The sequence below is a fragment of the Agrilus planipennis genome, unplaced genomic scaffold (assembly GCF_000699045.2).
Source record: "Agrilus planipennis isolate EAB-ADULT unplaced genomic scaffold, Apla_2.0 scaffold344, whole genome shotgun sequence".
Taxonomy (NCBI): Eukaryota; Metazoa; Arthropoda; class Insecta; order Coleoptera; family Buprestidae; genus Agrilus; species Agrilus planipennis.
This window is the reverse complement of record NW_020439077.1, coordinates 175,496-192,602: the sequence shown is the minus strand read 5'-3', so window position 1 is coordinate 192,602 and position 17,107 is coordinate 175,496. Positions and strand designations below refer to the sequence as shown.

The following is a 17,107-nucleotide window of genomic DNA, read 5'->3' as shown; positions in this document are numbered from 1 at the left end:
CGCACCTAAAATTTCGACACCTTCAACAATCATTCTGAATGCTTTAACATATTAAAAGTACATAAAAATGTCTGTAGAATTTAGTGATGGTAATAGTTTTTTAGTGCGCATTGAAATAAGTAGGGTTTAAATCATTAATTGACGAAAATTAGATAAAAATTCCAAACATAGAAATGCGCACCTAAATTTTTGACATGTTTAACAATCATTCTGAATGCTCTAACAGCTGAAAAGTATATAAAAATGTTTATAGAATTTAGTGGTGATAATAGTTTTTTAGTGCGCGTTGAAATAAGTTGGATTTAAATCATTAATTGACGAAAATTAAATAAAAATTCTAAATATAAAAATGCGCACCTAAATTTTCGACACCTTCAACAATCATTCTGAATGCTCTAATGGATTAAAGATACATAAATATGTTTATAGAATTTAGTGGTGATAACAGTTTTTTATTGCGCGTTGAAATAAGTAGGGTTTAAATTATTGACGAAAATTACATGATTATTCTAAACATAAAAATGCGCGCCTATGTTCAACAATCATTCTGAATGTTATAAGGGATGAAGAATACATAGAACTGTTGTAGGACTGATTCCATGATTTTAAAGTCACTCCCAATTAATAATCAGAGAATCTTGAAAAGTGATTACTTTCATTTATGCCTTTATCTTCACTTTCTAATAAATAAACCGTTATCAGTAAAATTTCGGTTACAGAACAGATTAGTAATTTTTATTTGTAAGTAAACCTGTTCTCTTTAATTATCAAACGATAAGGATTTATGAAGTAACGATAGAGTTAACTGCGTGTAACTACAACAACAGTCTTTTAAGAACCTTTGTTCAATCACAATTTAAATTTTAAAAGAAAACGAAACGAAACAAAGGACAATAAAAAGGGAGATATTAAAAGTAACATAACTTACCAATTTTCTGATTTAAAATATCCAGCAAAATAGTTCTAGACTTTTCGGCGGGATTGAAATGTTGTAAACGGATGCTGCAAATAAATTGAAATGAAAATGAAACAAATTGTAACATATTTTATTTAAGTTAAAAGAAAAAAATACAATCAACATAATGAATGGCATTTTGGCATTAAATGCTTTGGCATGATTTAAATAAGTAACTAAATCCCCCTATAAAACAAAATAACTGAAAATAAACATCTTTTTACTACCCTTAGGTAGGTAGGTAGGTAGGTATATAATACACTTATATGTGCAATACTTTTGTAAAAATACTCTACGAAGGCAATAAGTGACAGTTTGTACTTGTTTAATATAATGATTAGTAGGAAATTTACAGCCACTAATTAATTGATACTACCACTAACAATTGACTATGATGCACACTCCTCCCCGTTCTCCACGCTCTCCTCGTCCTTGACCTTTTTATTTTTCACTATTTCACCATTTTCAGGATTAACGAATGTCTTATCACCTTTGTTGTTATTAATGTTGTCTAAAACTTCCGTATTACTTTCTTCCTTAACTTTCGTAGGTTCTATTACAAGATGTTCCTCAATATCATCACTTGATTCACTTTTAATATCTTCGGGAGACATTTTATCATTATCACAAGCCATTGGCTCGTCTGTCTGACTGTCTTCCTTTTTTACAACATGTAATTTTGAATGATCCCTAATGAAGTGCTGTTGGGGTGCTGAATAATCGCAGTGATCGCACGTGTAATTATTTTCAATTCCAGAAACGCTTACGTGACGTTTCTGATGGTTCTCCACGGCATCCTTCCTGTGATTAACATAAGGGCAATTAGAACACCAGAACATTTTCTTCTCTTCCGCACCTGTAAGAACGTGTTTATTATTAGAACTGGATCGTCTTTGATTTCCGATGGTAAGTGCGTCGAGTTCCGCATCCGCAGTTAGACCCCTTTTAGACGAAATATTTTTCGAAGCACGCGGATGTTGAATTTCAGTTTTAACAGTTACTTCTGTTAAATACGCGTTCATTTCTTTGTCAGAATGATTACTACTAGACTTAACTGATTGCGCGTTATGCTTTTTGAGATGTTGGGCGTAATTTGCATAGTACTTTACGGAGTAATCACAGTGATCGCATTTGTACCGTTGTTTGGCACCATGCAAACTTAAATGAACTTTGTATTGTTCATGTTTTTCAAAAGCACTTGGACACTTGTGACATTTGTACCGTTTTTCTTTCACCTGCCCATTTTTCAAACTAGTGGGGTACACAAAATTGGGATTTCCGTTTGTTATACTAGTTCTCCTTTGTGAAGGCGGAAGTGGATTTTGTTTTGATGCTTTTTCTGCTGCAGCATTCAATTTTTCTGCTTCGGATTTTTGTTGAAACAATTCAGTCCCCGATAACGGAACGTTCATGGTAACTCTATGCTTTGGGGTTGAAGTGGTGACATTTTCGAAGTCTTTTTCGTCGTCATCTGCAACAACCCACTCGCCACCGTTCAGGACGACCAATCGAGGTGGCTTGTGTTTATCATTCACACAGAAAATGCTTTTGAGTTCTTTACTTCTTTCCTGGTATTCCAAAGTGTGAACTTTACTATGCGATAGTAAATGTGGTTTCTGTCTTGCAGAGTAAGTACAAAATTCGCATTTGTAAAACAGACGAACACAGTGGAAACGCATGTGTATTATGTATTCCTTTTCTTTTAGAAATCTTGCAGGGCATTTACGACAAAAATAGAGCAAAGAGTCATCGACGTCGTCCTTTTCTTCGCCATCTTCTTCTTCCGTATCCATTGTATTGTTTTCTGGATTCTCGTATTCATCCGTCTTTTCGACAGAATCGTTTTCTTGGGCCGCTTGTAAACTGATTAGACGGCTTAGTTCGTGAATTTGTTCGTCGTCAGATTTAGTCGAGTCGACAAGGCAGTGGATTTGGCCATATAGACCTTGATGAACTTTAGAATGTGATGACAAAACGCCAGCATTATTGCACACATAATTGCATTCACTACAGCGATGTTCGATTTCGTTACCTTTTGTTTTTTCACGATATCCATGCATTTTCTCGTGTTCCTGGATATTAACTTTCCTCAAGTTGACGTGTGGACAGAAACGACACTTGAACATTTTAGAAATCTTATCGCCTTTGCTCACCCACACCAGGGGTATATCAGGCAAACTTTGCGATTCGAAACTGGAATTTGCGGATGATCCGTCTTCGGATTCCTCTGGCGTTTCGTCCACATCTATTACATCTTCGCTATTATCAGTCAATGAATTAGTAGAACTGTGTACTTTAAGGTGTTGATGAAGCAGATGACGCTTAGAAACGTTGTAACTGCATATGTTGCAGGAGTACTGGCCACCTCTTGGCTTGTGAAATTGTTTATGATATAAAAATTGAGATTTACTATTAGTAATGTAAGGGCATACAACACACCTATATTTTTTACTGAGTTCTGCTTCGGAACCGTTCCTCTCCATCATTTTCAACATGTAATCTTCCGGTTCTGTGATGCCGTGGAGTTTTAAATGCTCACAGAGATCGTCCTTTTCTGACACGAAAAACGTGCAAAAATAACACTTCATTATGCTATCGGATGACGCGACATGGCAAGCAAGGTGACTTTCGAACTCTTTGTTGTAGTCATTTGAAAAGGGACATTGCTTGCATTTGAAAGTACCCATTTGAGGAACATCGACGTGGTCGGGCTCGTCCGTTTGATCGTCTACTTCCAATCGTTCAACTCCGGACTTTGTACCCACTAGAACACGAATGTCACCCCTATGTTTTAGACGACAGTGCCTCTGGAAATAAAGAAACAGGAAACATTAATAACAGTTCATTCCAAACAAACGTTTAGGTACTTATTCTATTTTAACACGATTTTCTTAAATCCTGGAGCATCGTATTCATTTAAATATTAATAAACCCTATTGAGATTAAAATTTATAAAAAATATACTCTATTATTAATTATTTTAGGTCTCTTTAAAAAGATAATAAAAAAGATTGTAAACTAGTTATGTAAAGAACAAACATTTAATAACTTCATACTATTATCCTTAATCCTTATAGTCTTCCTCAAATAAAGAGGTAGGTATTTACTGTTTTCTGATGTTCTTCCAGAGCAATTGGCATAATTATATTTGTGCTGATATTAGTATTATGGATTATTTGCAACAAAACACATCAATCACAAAAATATCAAAAGACAGGCAAGGAAGATTTAAAAAGTAACATGATTCAAACTACAATTATTTTCATCACATCTTAATAATAATCAATTTTAAACATTCCATTTCAATCAGGATTACTGTTAGTTATTAATGTTATTTTGTTCATGCTTAATATTAGAAACAAACACCTTTCAACTGATTAAGACGATTTTTGTTGGTTTTAGCACTAAAACTAATTTATGAAGCAAGAATCAATATTTTTTCGAACAATCGCCTTGATCAGTCGAAATATTAATGTTTTATGTTTTGCTCATGCTGTACGCCCTCATGAAAAAAAATTTAAATAAAATTACAATGACCCACCACATGTCGCCTTTACAGGAACTCTGACCTGAATTTTTTGGCTCTAAAAAAAGAAAAATTCATTCTCATTTTCCCTTCCAAAAAAAAAATGTTATGCAGCAACTTGCTGTTATTAAAATGTTAGTAGGTATATGAAGCCAAGCTTTCATTACAAACTAAAATAACGTATCTGTTAATTAAAAAAAAAATACAAGTATTTTTCAGTTCAGAATATCAATTTTGATGCATATTTTCGATATTAATACAAAGTGCTCTTTTCCTCGAACGTAACTGATAAAAGTTGATTACTTGAACAGCAATCTTTTAAATAAATAAATAAAAAACGATCACGAAAACTGCAGCCTGTCTTTTTAGATAAAAAATATAAATTCTGACAAATGCATTTAAAATTTGAAATAACATAAGGTGATGTTATATTTCTTCAAACATAGTTTGATTTTAGAAATATTTATGTGGTGATAAGTCTGCTTGAATATGATTGATAAATGATTATTGTTTATTCATATGTAATCAATTTATTGTACGATTGTTTCAACAGGTATTCAGCTGAAAAAAAACCAATTGCAGAAAACTGAAGCATCTGCTTTAACACTAATTCCAATGACCAACTTTATTTTAAGTGAATGGAATATTACGATTTTTTGTTTGTGTATTTTGTATCAGATAGACGTATGCAAAATAAATACTATTCGAAATAATAATTAATATTGCATATCTTTTTCATAAAATTTGTTGAAAACTTTTTAAAGTGAACAAAACAATTTGTAATAAGTCTTTTTAATCATAACTATTATTCGATTTCCTTAAACGTTGTAGAAGGACTCAGTTTTATATCAAATTGTAATCTTATCAGTTACAATTGTTTATCGAAGAAGTTAAATACCATTTAATTGAAAATGTAAAACCGCGACTTTTTAGTACGTTCGTAATTGTTAATTGAAAAATGAAACTCCGAAGGTTAGTTCTACATGCAATTTTTCATCCTCTACAGAGCTACGTTATAGGTACCAAGAGTGGAGACCACTTAGCAAATCCAGTCTACGAAAAGTTTGTAAGATCAGAAAAGAAAACTGTAAAACTACACACCATCCGTTAGTACAAGCATGCGCAAGCGTGTTAGTATACCTGAATAACATGCTTCCAATTTGATACTTGATGGCAGTGCCCACACCGAAAGGGCGCATGCCCTCGCAGTATTGCCCTGCCTTCACTTGCCTCATCATTATTAAGGGCCTGACCGTCTGACGAAGTTCCACTAACGTTATTACCTTGAAATCCAATGTCTTGCTGGTAGTGACCTTTCACGTGGTCGAGAAGCTTTTCATGCGATGCATCCCTGATAAAACGAAAGAGTACATTAAGTTAATTGGCTCTTTTAAAAGATTATAACAAACTCTTGACAATAAAAGATTCATACAACAAAACGTACTTATGTTGTTGTTTCTGTTGTCACCTTTCGTGGCTTAGTGGTTAAAGCGTTGGTGCGTAAAGCCAAAGGTCCCGGGTTCGATTCCCGGCGAGGGTGTGACAGCAGCAACAATTTTTCCTAACTAATTTGAGGTAAACAGGAGAACAGAGGACTCTTTGGTAGTCAATAAGAAATAGGCGAAATAGGTTGATAGAACACCCCTTCTCAGGCATGAAGAGCTAATCAGAGATATATCAGATGGAGATTCAGGAGCCAAGGGGAGTATACGTAGAGCAGACTTAGCTGTGCTCACAAATAGTTAAGGACTTCGGATGTTCTAATAATAGGGAAATTAACTAAATTTCATATGACATAAGTAACTTTTTCTTAGTAAAAAAGGACACAAGGACAATACCGTACAAACGAAATTTCACCCAGAACGAATAGAATGTGTCCAATTGATGTTGTTGTCTTTAGTTTTAAAAAAAATACAGGAAATAATACACTTGTTATTATACTTTCAGACTCGCTTTAATTTAAATAAAATATTTAATTAACTGTAAAGTTAAACAAATTGAAATACTTTGTTTGGGAAGATAACGCTTTTGCTTTTGCGTTTATCTTTATAATACTGATTCGTTTTAATTAATGCCTTTATCAGGGCTTGATATTGTACACAAACAAGCCAAAAAAATGTAACAAATATTAAAGATGTTTTGAAAAACTTTTTTCTAGCAAACACTTGGGTATTATGTAGCAAATCTTAAAGATCTTTAAAATTTTTTTGTAGCAAACACTTAGGTAATTTTCCTTAAGAACAAAATTACTCTGTAATACTGGTGCTATCCTGATTCGAGTCTAAAGGTCGTACTGTAGTCAGTCTACATCCGGCATCAAAGGACCTGTGAAGAAGCTCACCGCTCATGCTAGCGAAACGTTAGGAAGCAACTGCAACCGATGACGATCATTAAGCCCGAATCAGGATTTGAAATAGTGAATGAATGAATGACGTACCTGAAGTTGCACTTTTTGCATTTCCACAGTGTTTTCTTGGCGTCGTTGTTGTTCTTCTTTTTCTCGGAGGAAATCTTAGCGAAAAAGGTTTCGTCGGCTGCCTTTAGGGGAGGGGGCGGTCGAAGGGGAGAGTTCTTCAACAAAGGACTAAAATCACTACTCGAAGGTGCTCTGGTAAGTTTTGGTAACTCTGTTTTCGAAGGAAACGTTTGGTTAAAGCTAGGATCACCGTTGCCGATATTATTGTTATTCACATGATGATCGTGATTATTATTATTATTATTATTGTTATTAGTGTTGTTCTTTGGTCGCGTACCAGCGCCACCACTTGTTTCGTTATGATCACCCGTAAATTTTATTTCCGTTAAGTATTTGTTATATTTAGTGTAGTTGCGACGTCCCGTTTCGTCAGTCATTAGAACTTTGGCACGCTCGTGTGCAGGATCCCGGACCGATTTCAACTTGATGTGTTTGGTAATGTCCCAGCGCCAATTGGACCGGTAAGCACACAGGGAACATTCGAACGGTTTCTTGTTCAAATGGCCCACGATGTGCACGTGAAACCGCGATGCGGTGGACGCCCAGAAACTGCAGTGGGGACATTTAAAGACCCTCTTATGCTGGGCCACCTGAGCCGTGGCAATATCGTTACCATGGGTGGGCACTTTTTCCGTTGAAGTTCCAGTTCTGCTGCTAGTACTGTTGTTGTTGTTGTTATTATTATTATTGTTGTTGTTGTTGTTATTATTGTGCATGATTTCCGATCCGACGAAGCTGTTCTCGCTCATGGGCGATTGAGTTCTGATGGACAAGTCCAAGGAGACGTTGTCCTCCTGCCTGTCGTCGTTACCGAAATCGATGTACAACTGTCCGCTGTTGTTGTGGTTGCTGTTGTCCATCTCGATGTCCAGCGGCACTTCGATGTTGTTCCAGACGAAGACGCGATTCTCCATGGGGTGCGGATTGCTCCTGTAGAAATATCCGTCGTCGTCGGTTTCTTCGCAATTCGTGTCCATTTCGACCGTATCGTCGGCATGGTTTTCCTTCAGCTCTTGCTGGTGTATCCTTCTGATCGCTTCCGGACACGTCTGTAGATGAACGAAGAGATCGGTGCTGGATTTGCAACGCTGCCGACAATACTGACAACGCGACGAGCTGATGTTGTGTATGGGCGCGAGGTTTTGAATTTGCACTTCCTGTTTGCCGCAGGCTTTCTGATGTCCGGCCAGTTCGGAGAGGCACTTGCTCCTGTGTCCGCAATACTGGCACGTCAAACTGACACTTTCACCGGCACCTGTCATCAATTTTTCCTTCAGTTTGTCAAAGAAGGACGCGTTTTTCCGCTTGAACGCCATCGTCGTCGTAGAGGCGCCGGAAACTTTCGGATGTTCCGGTGACCGTTGAACGGTCGGGGGTGTCTTGAACACGTCCTCGCTGTTGAACAACGATGCAAAATCGCGCAAAGCACTGTTGGCCGATTTGGCACAGATATCGTTTATGTCTTTCTGACTGATGACTTCCTCGATTGGTGGATGATAAGCGGGTGACGATTCCGACGCCACGGGTCTACTGGGCATCTTGAACGGTAACGGTATCAGATTGGGAACGGGCCGGGTGGGTTTCTTCGCCGCGACGGGGGGTGGCGGTGGTGGGACCGGGTTCGGAGTAGGAGCCGTCTTGGTCGCAACGATATTATCTCTTAAAATGTTGTGCACTTTCTGTTCGTGGCGGGCCATTTCTCCTTCCCAAGCTGATTTGAAATTGCACAGCTTGCACTTGGTCTTGATGTAGATGTTGCCGTTGGCATGATGGATGATGTCGTCAGGATGGATGAAGTCAGATCCAAAAGCGTGGCAACCCTGGTGCGATTGGTTCTTGGCACTTTTCGACTTCTTGTTGGGTATTTTTAGCCTTTCGGACGCGAATTTTTTGCTTCGCAAACTATCTGCGACTGCTTTCGATCGACGCTGCTGTTTCGGGTGCTCCTCCTTGGGCTCGGTCACCTGAAAGCACGTGAGTTACGAGCCGTAACAACAAACGGAACGAAAAGAGAGAGAGGGAGAACGAATTCTTTAACAAAAACAATAAAAACATTTCGCGAATCGACAACATCAGCTGGCCGAAATGATGTAACTCACCGCGACAAAAACTATTTTAAAACAAATCGGCCGATGCTGCTGATGGTGGAACACCGTATAAATAACGCACGCATCGTAGTAATTCCGTTTTAAATTTAGAACATTGTATGATACCTACATGTTTCGCCCACCTAACGTACGCTATTAGTGCGGAAAAATAATAAAAAAGAAAAAAAAAAACGAAATGAGAAACAACAAATACTTTTTTATACAGGTATTGTATGTGTATGCCTACATACAGCCGATAACAACCGCATGGTCTTCGATAAATAGAAGCGGATAGGTATCGCTTTTAAAACATATGTAGTATTGTTTCAAGGACGCCTAAGTGTTAACAATAACTAATGGCTTTTGTAATTGCAACTGCGCTAAACTATTGTATTAAGAAGCGTATGCAAATTGGTTTGGAAGTCGATTTATCGTCGCAATTTTAACGAGAAACGTTTCCGAAATATGTAGAAAAGGGGCAAATATGAAAACAAAATTGCAATTTATTGCTGGTTTTATTCTTTTTATTTTCCGATTAAACCATCGTGGCGTGGAGTAATGGATCATCAAGAAACAATAACGTCATTGTAAAATATTGCAGATAAAATGCGACTATAAATGACTTTATATGTACATGATAGTAGTCGCTTGTTTATCAAACGAAGTTTTCAACGTTACCATAAAAATTCTATGCAATATGCAATAATTTTCGATGAGTGTCTGTTCATCAAAAGAAGGCCGATTTGTTTTCGGTGTACTCGTAAAGCCGAAAGTGTTACGATTATTATAATTATTTTTGAAAAAGCCTATTTAAAACTGTAAACACTGATGTAAACGTTTACAAATTTTGAAAAGCCTTGAAATTAAAGTTTACGAGTCTTTTATTTGAATGTAGGAGAGCAAAGTTCTTGTTATTTTCAGTAGGACGGACGTAGGTACGTAACGTTTCCACCTTTAGTTTTGAACTACAACACTGCAACTTTGTTTGCCAAGAATTTTGGTACTTGTCACCGATTTATTATCCGATATTATTTGTTGCTCAAAATGTTAAAAACAATTTTAGTTTTATTTTATCTGCAGCAATAGGATAAAAGCAAACTTTATTCGATAACAGTTTCACATATTTGTATTAAAAAAGAAAATTTACTTTACCCGCTGGCTTCGGTCGGCGAAATCGGGATGTTCACTCAAAAATCAGCTGACAAACTAACTACAGCGATAACTTATTAATCCCATTAGGTATGTATGTACCTAGTCGAGTTGAAACATTTTGCGTAATACGTACACAATTCGCGCATATTATTACATTCAAATAAAGGCGATGCGAATGTCAAACAAATTACGGAGTGAGTTAATCACAACAGCGAGATGTTAAGTAATGACTAAACAAGAAAGAAACGGCAACACTACTACTTATCGCCCGAATGCCGCCCAAGGCAAAGATCGGTGTGTCCTTATCGTGTGTCGTGTTCACAATAGACGACGATAAAATATAATAAAAGTTTGGTCGGAGATATCGCGACTTTGCTTACTTACCTGGTGTGCACCAGCAGCAGCAGCAGCAGCCAGCGATGCTGTTTCCTCGGCGCCCACGGAATCGCTGGCCCCCACCTTGTTGCGCCTTCTTCCTACGCCCAAACCGGCCGCTTGGCCCACGGGCGGAACGTGGTGGTTCATTTCGTGCACCGTCAGGCTTTGCTTTATGTCCGCCGTGAAATTGCACGCGGAACACCGGAAGGCACCGTTACCGTTGTGGTTCTTGCAATGTCTGTCCAGGTTCCACTTGTAAGGCGTCCGGAAATCGCACATTTCGCACTTTATCATCGGCATTGAATGGTACTTGACGTGTTTTGTGAACCTGGCCTTCATATGCGTCACGTAAGTACACTTGGTGCAGCGGAAGAACTTGGTCTTGATGTGCTCTTCGCGTTCGTGCCTGGTCAGTTGGTTTTGTCCCTTCGATGTAAAAGGGCACAAGGAACACTTGAAAACTGTCGGTTCTTCTTCGACAGCTTCCGAATTAGTTTCGGTATCTTCTTCGGGCATGCTGCGCTTCTTGCCTTTCCGGGGAAATTCCGGCAGTTCCATCCCGTCCGTTCCGCCGTGTACCATTTTGGCGTGCCTGAGAAGTTTCTGGAAATGCTTCGATGCGTAGATACAGTTCGGGCACTCGTATATTTTCACCTTCTCTTTATGCACATCACGCAAATGGTACAGGAAATGTCTGGGATTTTGCGTGAAGAAGTCGCAGCTGCTGCACGAATAATTTCGTTTGATTTTGCAATCGGGCAAGTCGCGAAACTCTTCACGTTCCTTGTCTTCCTCCTCTTCTACGTCTTCGCCGTATATTGCGTCTCCGCTGACAACACTGCGAACAACTAGACCGTTCCCTGATCGATGTACCATCGAAGGCAGGGACATAATAGTCCGCGGTCCTGTAACAAAACGGGAACGATAACGATAATTATGTTGCTGCATTAAATTGGACGCGCGAAGAACGGGGTCTACGTTTACATGAAAGAAATTGGTACGGTTCGAAGAATGAAAAGAAACGTTTGACATTTCACTATATTCGAAGACGACTGTTGAGTTGACATGGCAACTAGAAAGTGGTGGTCGCCGAAGTTTCGTCGTACTGTGCTTACCTGGGAGAGACTAAGGTAACCAGGGCCGCCGAATGAATCGATACACAACGACGTCTGGCGTCGACCAGCAAGCAAGCAAGCAAGCAACCAACGACGGCGGCGACGTTCGAAAGAGATCTGAAAGCGTCTTTTAGTTGCTGCTCCCAATTCAATCCAATCCAATTTTAACGTGAATGTTTGCTTGCTGGCCGTCTAGTCCGTCGACAACGACAACGACGCCGATGACGACACGACGTCATCCCGACCACCGCCTGCTTTGGCTCTTTTCGAAATGTTAAAGGGAATGCCGATCGACAACGGCGAGCCAAGTGCGCCAGATGTCTCGTCCCTCTTTTTCACGCACGCCGCGACGGACGTACCTCTACAAACGACGCTGCAGGACAGACGCTGCCGCAAGCTGTAACGCGTATTTTCTTCGGGCTTCATGAAAACCTTCACGCTTACTACTACTACACTTGATTGATGACGGATTTTGCAACACAGCTTTTCTTACTTTTCAGAGCTTTTCTTACAACTTCTCTATTCATTTATCAATAAAAGAATCCTTTTGTAATCGAACGTATATAACGTATATAATTTTTTTCTAGCCAGTATAATTTTTTGTTACCTGACATGCGTAAAAATCGTAAGTTGTGTCTTGAAATAAAATATGCACATTACGCTATCTCTTTTATTTATATCTTTTATTAATATGACGTCTAGCACCTCCACCACATTTTATATTTAGTAAGCAAAAGGATAACGACTTAAAAAGAGGAATTTGTAGATAAGTATTAGGTATCTAGATTTCAATTTTCATTTTTTTCGTTAAACCCCAGAAGAAAACAGGACACTTCAACAATCATTTATGAGAAAATTTCATAAATTTAAGACGGAGAATAACTTGGTCATAAAATTTAACAGAATTCCAGAAATAATAAGAAGTTGAATCATCATTACCATTAGAGACTTATACGAAGAAAATCGATAACAGTTCATGAATCAACTTCCAACACTTTTCCTATTCTATTTTACCTCCCATCTTGAAGATTATCTCAATTTAGATGACACACATTTTACGAAAATGTATAAAGCATAAGTGTTTGCTTTGCTAAGTAATAGATAAGTGACTTTGAAAAGTTAATGATAATTAATTAGTAGATTTTTAAACGATAATATTGTCAATTTATCATAAAGCAAGTAGGTCCTAAGAATCACGATAACTCTCAATTTCAGGGCAATTTATTGAAAAGGATGGTACCCTTTTTATAAGTTAGTACTACATTAGTACCTACTATAAATCAACAGTTTAAGGTGCTAGCCGCAACGTGTGTTACAAATTTAAGCTTATTACGATCTACTTTTGAATGAACGTAGGAAGCAAAATTAGAATCGAGAAACAAAAGTTAATATTCTGAATCACCTATTCCATTAATAATAATAGCAATAATAGTAACGACCGATGAAATACTTTATGAGTTAGAACATACAATAATCTTTGGCAGGTTGGCTTCGTTGCTGAACAGCCTGTTAATAATAAAAACACATTTTCCGTTTCATATCTTATCGGAGTCTTTCGATAGTAGATATTGGAAACGCAAGAAGATCAACATTTTAACATGCTTTTACGATTTGTGCACGTACACCAATAAATACCATTCAAACGAATGATATTTTCACTTAAATTTAAAATACTACTTTTATGATACCCACTAGATACTTTTTACTGACAAAAATGACATTGAATTTGTCGTTAATGTTCAACAAATCAAACTGAAATTTTCAATAAAATCACGCAGTGATGGTTTTGTAATTTCGTATTTCAAAAGGGAAAACAAAACTTTCGTAGGACTTTATTTATATTTTTGAAATCTGCATGTTTGTAGTGTAAATGTTTCAAGTAGTTCAAGATTTTTTAGGGCTAAATTTTGAAAAAAATTGAAAAAGAAAGATTTTTCCTTAAATTTCTATTAGTCCAAATATCAAAGCTAGGGCTCAAGCATACACATAAAACTACCCTACAAGTATTGATGGACAATGATGCTTTTAAAAAACAGACAGACAAGCATACAGATAACAATAGTCCATTTTTTCGGACTAAAGCTAAGTCTCATTCTCTCAATTTTTTTACTAAAACCTTCCAAATGGCATTATGTATTATAAATACTTAATCTTTATGGAAAAGTGTTTAATTGTTCAGTTAAATTACAATAATAATCACAATAAATTGCGCAGGTATTCCTGTTAAAGAAATTAATAAAAATACAAATAAGAATAACTGAAAACTGTTGATAAGAATCGTCGACAAGCAACGGTGTGGTCGTTATCATGCGGATAATAGAACCTCTTGACGAAGAAAAGCGACATCAGTTTTTACGACGGCATTTCTTAAACATAAAACCTTATTTGTTCCTTGCTTTAGGTATTTAAAGCAATGACGTTAATAACATTTTAGTGTCACTAAGGAAATACATCAATAAACTGATTAGATAGAATAGGCTAAGGAAGAATTTGCAGCTCGAAATTCTCGGCTTCAGTAAATATTAACAGCGCGATTACGTTCTCTACGTTTAAGCGATATGGCTACGATACACTCTTGACTCTACAATTCTACTCATTTCCTTTTCTTAACTAATATTAAATAAAATAAAGTGTTAAAAAGGGTCATGTAGAAGAAATAAATTGCAATATTATTATATTATACTGAAGATCTACTTATTCTACCTAAATCCAAAACACCAAAAATTCATGTTGCATTCATACCTACTTCGAATCCTATGGATTCGACCAAATGAGCAAAAAGATAAAGCCAAACAAAAAACAAAAAAATCACTAATCCAACGTAGTAAAAACGGTTTATCATAAAATGTGCTGATTCATTTTTCATTAGAACTCATGAATAAAACTAAGGTGCATGTCTGATTTTTTAAACACTTCAAAGCTCATAATGTAAACAAATGTTTTTTAAGATTTTCGTCTACCAATCTATCTGAGCGGTTTTTATCTAAATAATAATCATCAGTAAAGTCTGTTTTTTTTTATCTTATTACCCCAAAGGAAAATAAAAACAATACGCGAAAATGTACTACGATCTAAAATATTAGCATTTCAAGTAGATACATAGAATCAAGCAATAAATCAACGTGGAAATTTTAAGTCATTCGTCCACCAATATATAACTAGATTCATGACAACGATTGTATGCATAAGTGTTCCATTTTATCGATTCTCGCTAAGTAACACTAAAAATTTTATGTCGAACCAAGGTTCTCCGCGACATCATTTTAACTAAAAACACTTAATGGTCAGTTACTTCCTACGGTTACATCACATTATTCACACTTTATTTAAAATCAGGTGCATATAGTACGAGAGTCATACAGAAAGTAATTAAAACAACGATGCAAATAACTTATGCATGCATCAATTGACAAAAAGTTTGATGTATTGTTTTAGATATGCCCTTATGCTTAAGTACCTTTTAATTAGATCAAGAATCAAAACATTTTTAATGAAAAACAGGCAACGAATTTCACTGTAACTACAGAAGGATCATAACAAGGATTCAGGAAGCCTCCTGTCCTAACCCCAGCATCATGCTCAGAGATCTATGTTGGAATATTTACGCATATAAAGTTTGTTGCTCGTTTATTTCCAAAAAAAGCCACCTGTATGTAGTGTACTCGTAGTCATGTGGCATTGCATGTTTGTATTGTTTACAAAACTAATAAGTGTACATACAAAACAAATGTACAAGACATCTTATCTCTAATCCTTGTACTAAGATTTTTCGCGTGGCGCGACCTTCGCACATAGTGTACCTCCAAACACACTACATACATACATATACCGTTTCTGATTCGCTAAATGCTAAACGCAATTTAAAAAAACATGAAGTAGTTTATAAAGTTATTAAAATGAGTGGCAATATTTGAAATACTGAAAGAACTGCTGAATCGCCAAAAAAATTTTACCAAACCAAAAGAAAAATCGTTTTCTGCGTCCGACTTTTATCTAATCAAGAAAATTTCTTTGAATAATGATATTACTGTGTCTGACAAGAAGGACTATCGATATCAGTAACTCGTGTTTAATCACATTTTTTTTTGAAAGACTGTAATGATAAAAAGTGTCGGACGAATAAAAAAAATATTTACAATCTCTATTTCAAGTAAAATAAGTGGAAACATTTACCAATTACGGTGAAAACAGTCGACATACGCGGAATTTGGGTGGAAAATGTTGTAGAAAAAACTATTAATTTATCAATAAGTGCTGTGTAATTAATTATTGACGATCTTTATCGCTATAGCAGACCAGTCAATAGATCAGCACTTTGATCGAATACTATTTCACTGATAAGGTGTATAGTTAGAATTACATATTTCATAGTACGCCAATATAATAATTTTTTTAACTTTTAACATCTCTATATATATATTTATATATATTTTTTAGAGTTTGAAGCAAAACTGGGTCAAAACCCTTGCCAAAAATCCTTTGAATTAGAGTGCTTCTAAGTCCTGAAGGGATATGAAGTCAGTAAAAGGCAATTTTTTAGACAAAAAACATACATATCTAATTTTTTGACAGCTTGCAGTCAATAAACAATTCCCACATAAAATAAGCCAGTTAAAAATCTATAACAAAAGCATAAAAGACATGTACCTACCCAGAATATTCTTTGCATATTACTTTCACAATTTAAAGGTATAGATACGGACAATGCGTTCAACGTATGCAAACAGGTAACTAATTACCAAGATTTATGTAAACATTATACTAAGTCACGTATGTAAAGCGTCAAAAGTAGTTCAAGAATTACCAAATCGTGTTTTGACTTAAAATTAGTCGACGATTTTGAAACATTACTGTCCTCTTATCAGGCTGTAGACAACAAAGGAGAAAAACAGAAAAGTTGGTTATCATAATGCAGAACAAAGCACTAGGCGTAAAGTAACTAAAAAGAAACAAAACATTTTCCGTATATTTTAAAAAGTTACCAAGTTTTTGTGAAAGCATTTTCATCTTCAATATAAAATATTAACATCAGCCCCCAATTGTTCCTGTACAGTGTACATGTCCTTAGCACTTGAATAAATAATCATCATTATTCAATATATTCAGATAATGTTATTATCTGAAAAAGTCTACACATGGGATTATGGAAGTGGCGCGTTGGTTGAAAAGTTATTGATTACTTTTTCTTCATTTTCCGAAAACTAGAAGATCTACTAACAATTTCAGAATATTTGTGGTATGGAAACTGGTGTTCTATAGGCATTAGATCATAGTAGCCGCAAAACAAGCCAAAGTATGGCATTGAAAATATTAGCACTTCTTAATCATGCGTACACATGGATAGACAGACAGTATTTGTAACATTTCAAGTAAATAATCACAAAAAAACATGGAAGTATATCGCCAGACAACGTAACA

The 17,107-nt window shown here is 36.2% G+C and overlaps 1 protein-coding gene across 6 annotated transcripts in view; it reads right to left on the bottom strand.

Annotated features, from left to right (window-relative positions):
* The window catches only part of LOC112903862 (zinc finger protein Xfin-like), a 51,367-nt gene that overhangs the window by 5,714 nt on the left and 28,546 nt on the right, over positions 1-17,107 (bottom strand). For 3 of the 6 annotated variants that reach the window (XM_025977310.1, XM_025977307.1, XM_025977309.1), the window contains exons 2-5: positions 10,581-11,479; positions 6,919-8,921; positions 5,622-5,832; positions 3,395-3,762 (exon numbers count right to left, since the gene is read on the bottom strand). In XM_025977310.1, coding sequence (XP_025833095.1) covers positions 3,395-3,762; positions 5,622-5,832; positions 6,919-8,921; positions 10,581-11,465 — 3,467 coding nt within the window. In that variant the 5' untranslated portion in view covers positions 11,466-11,479. The other 3 variants (XM_025977308.1, XM_025977305.1, XM_025977306.1) reach the window with 3 other exon arrangements.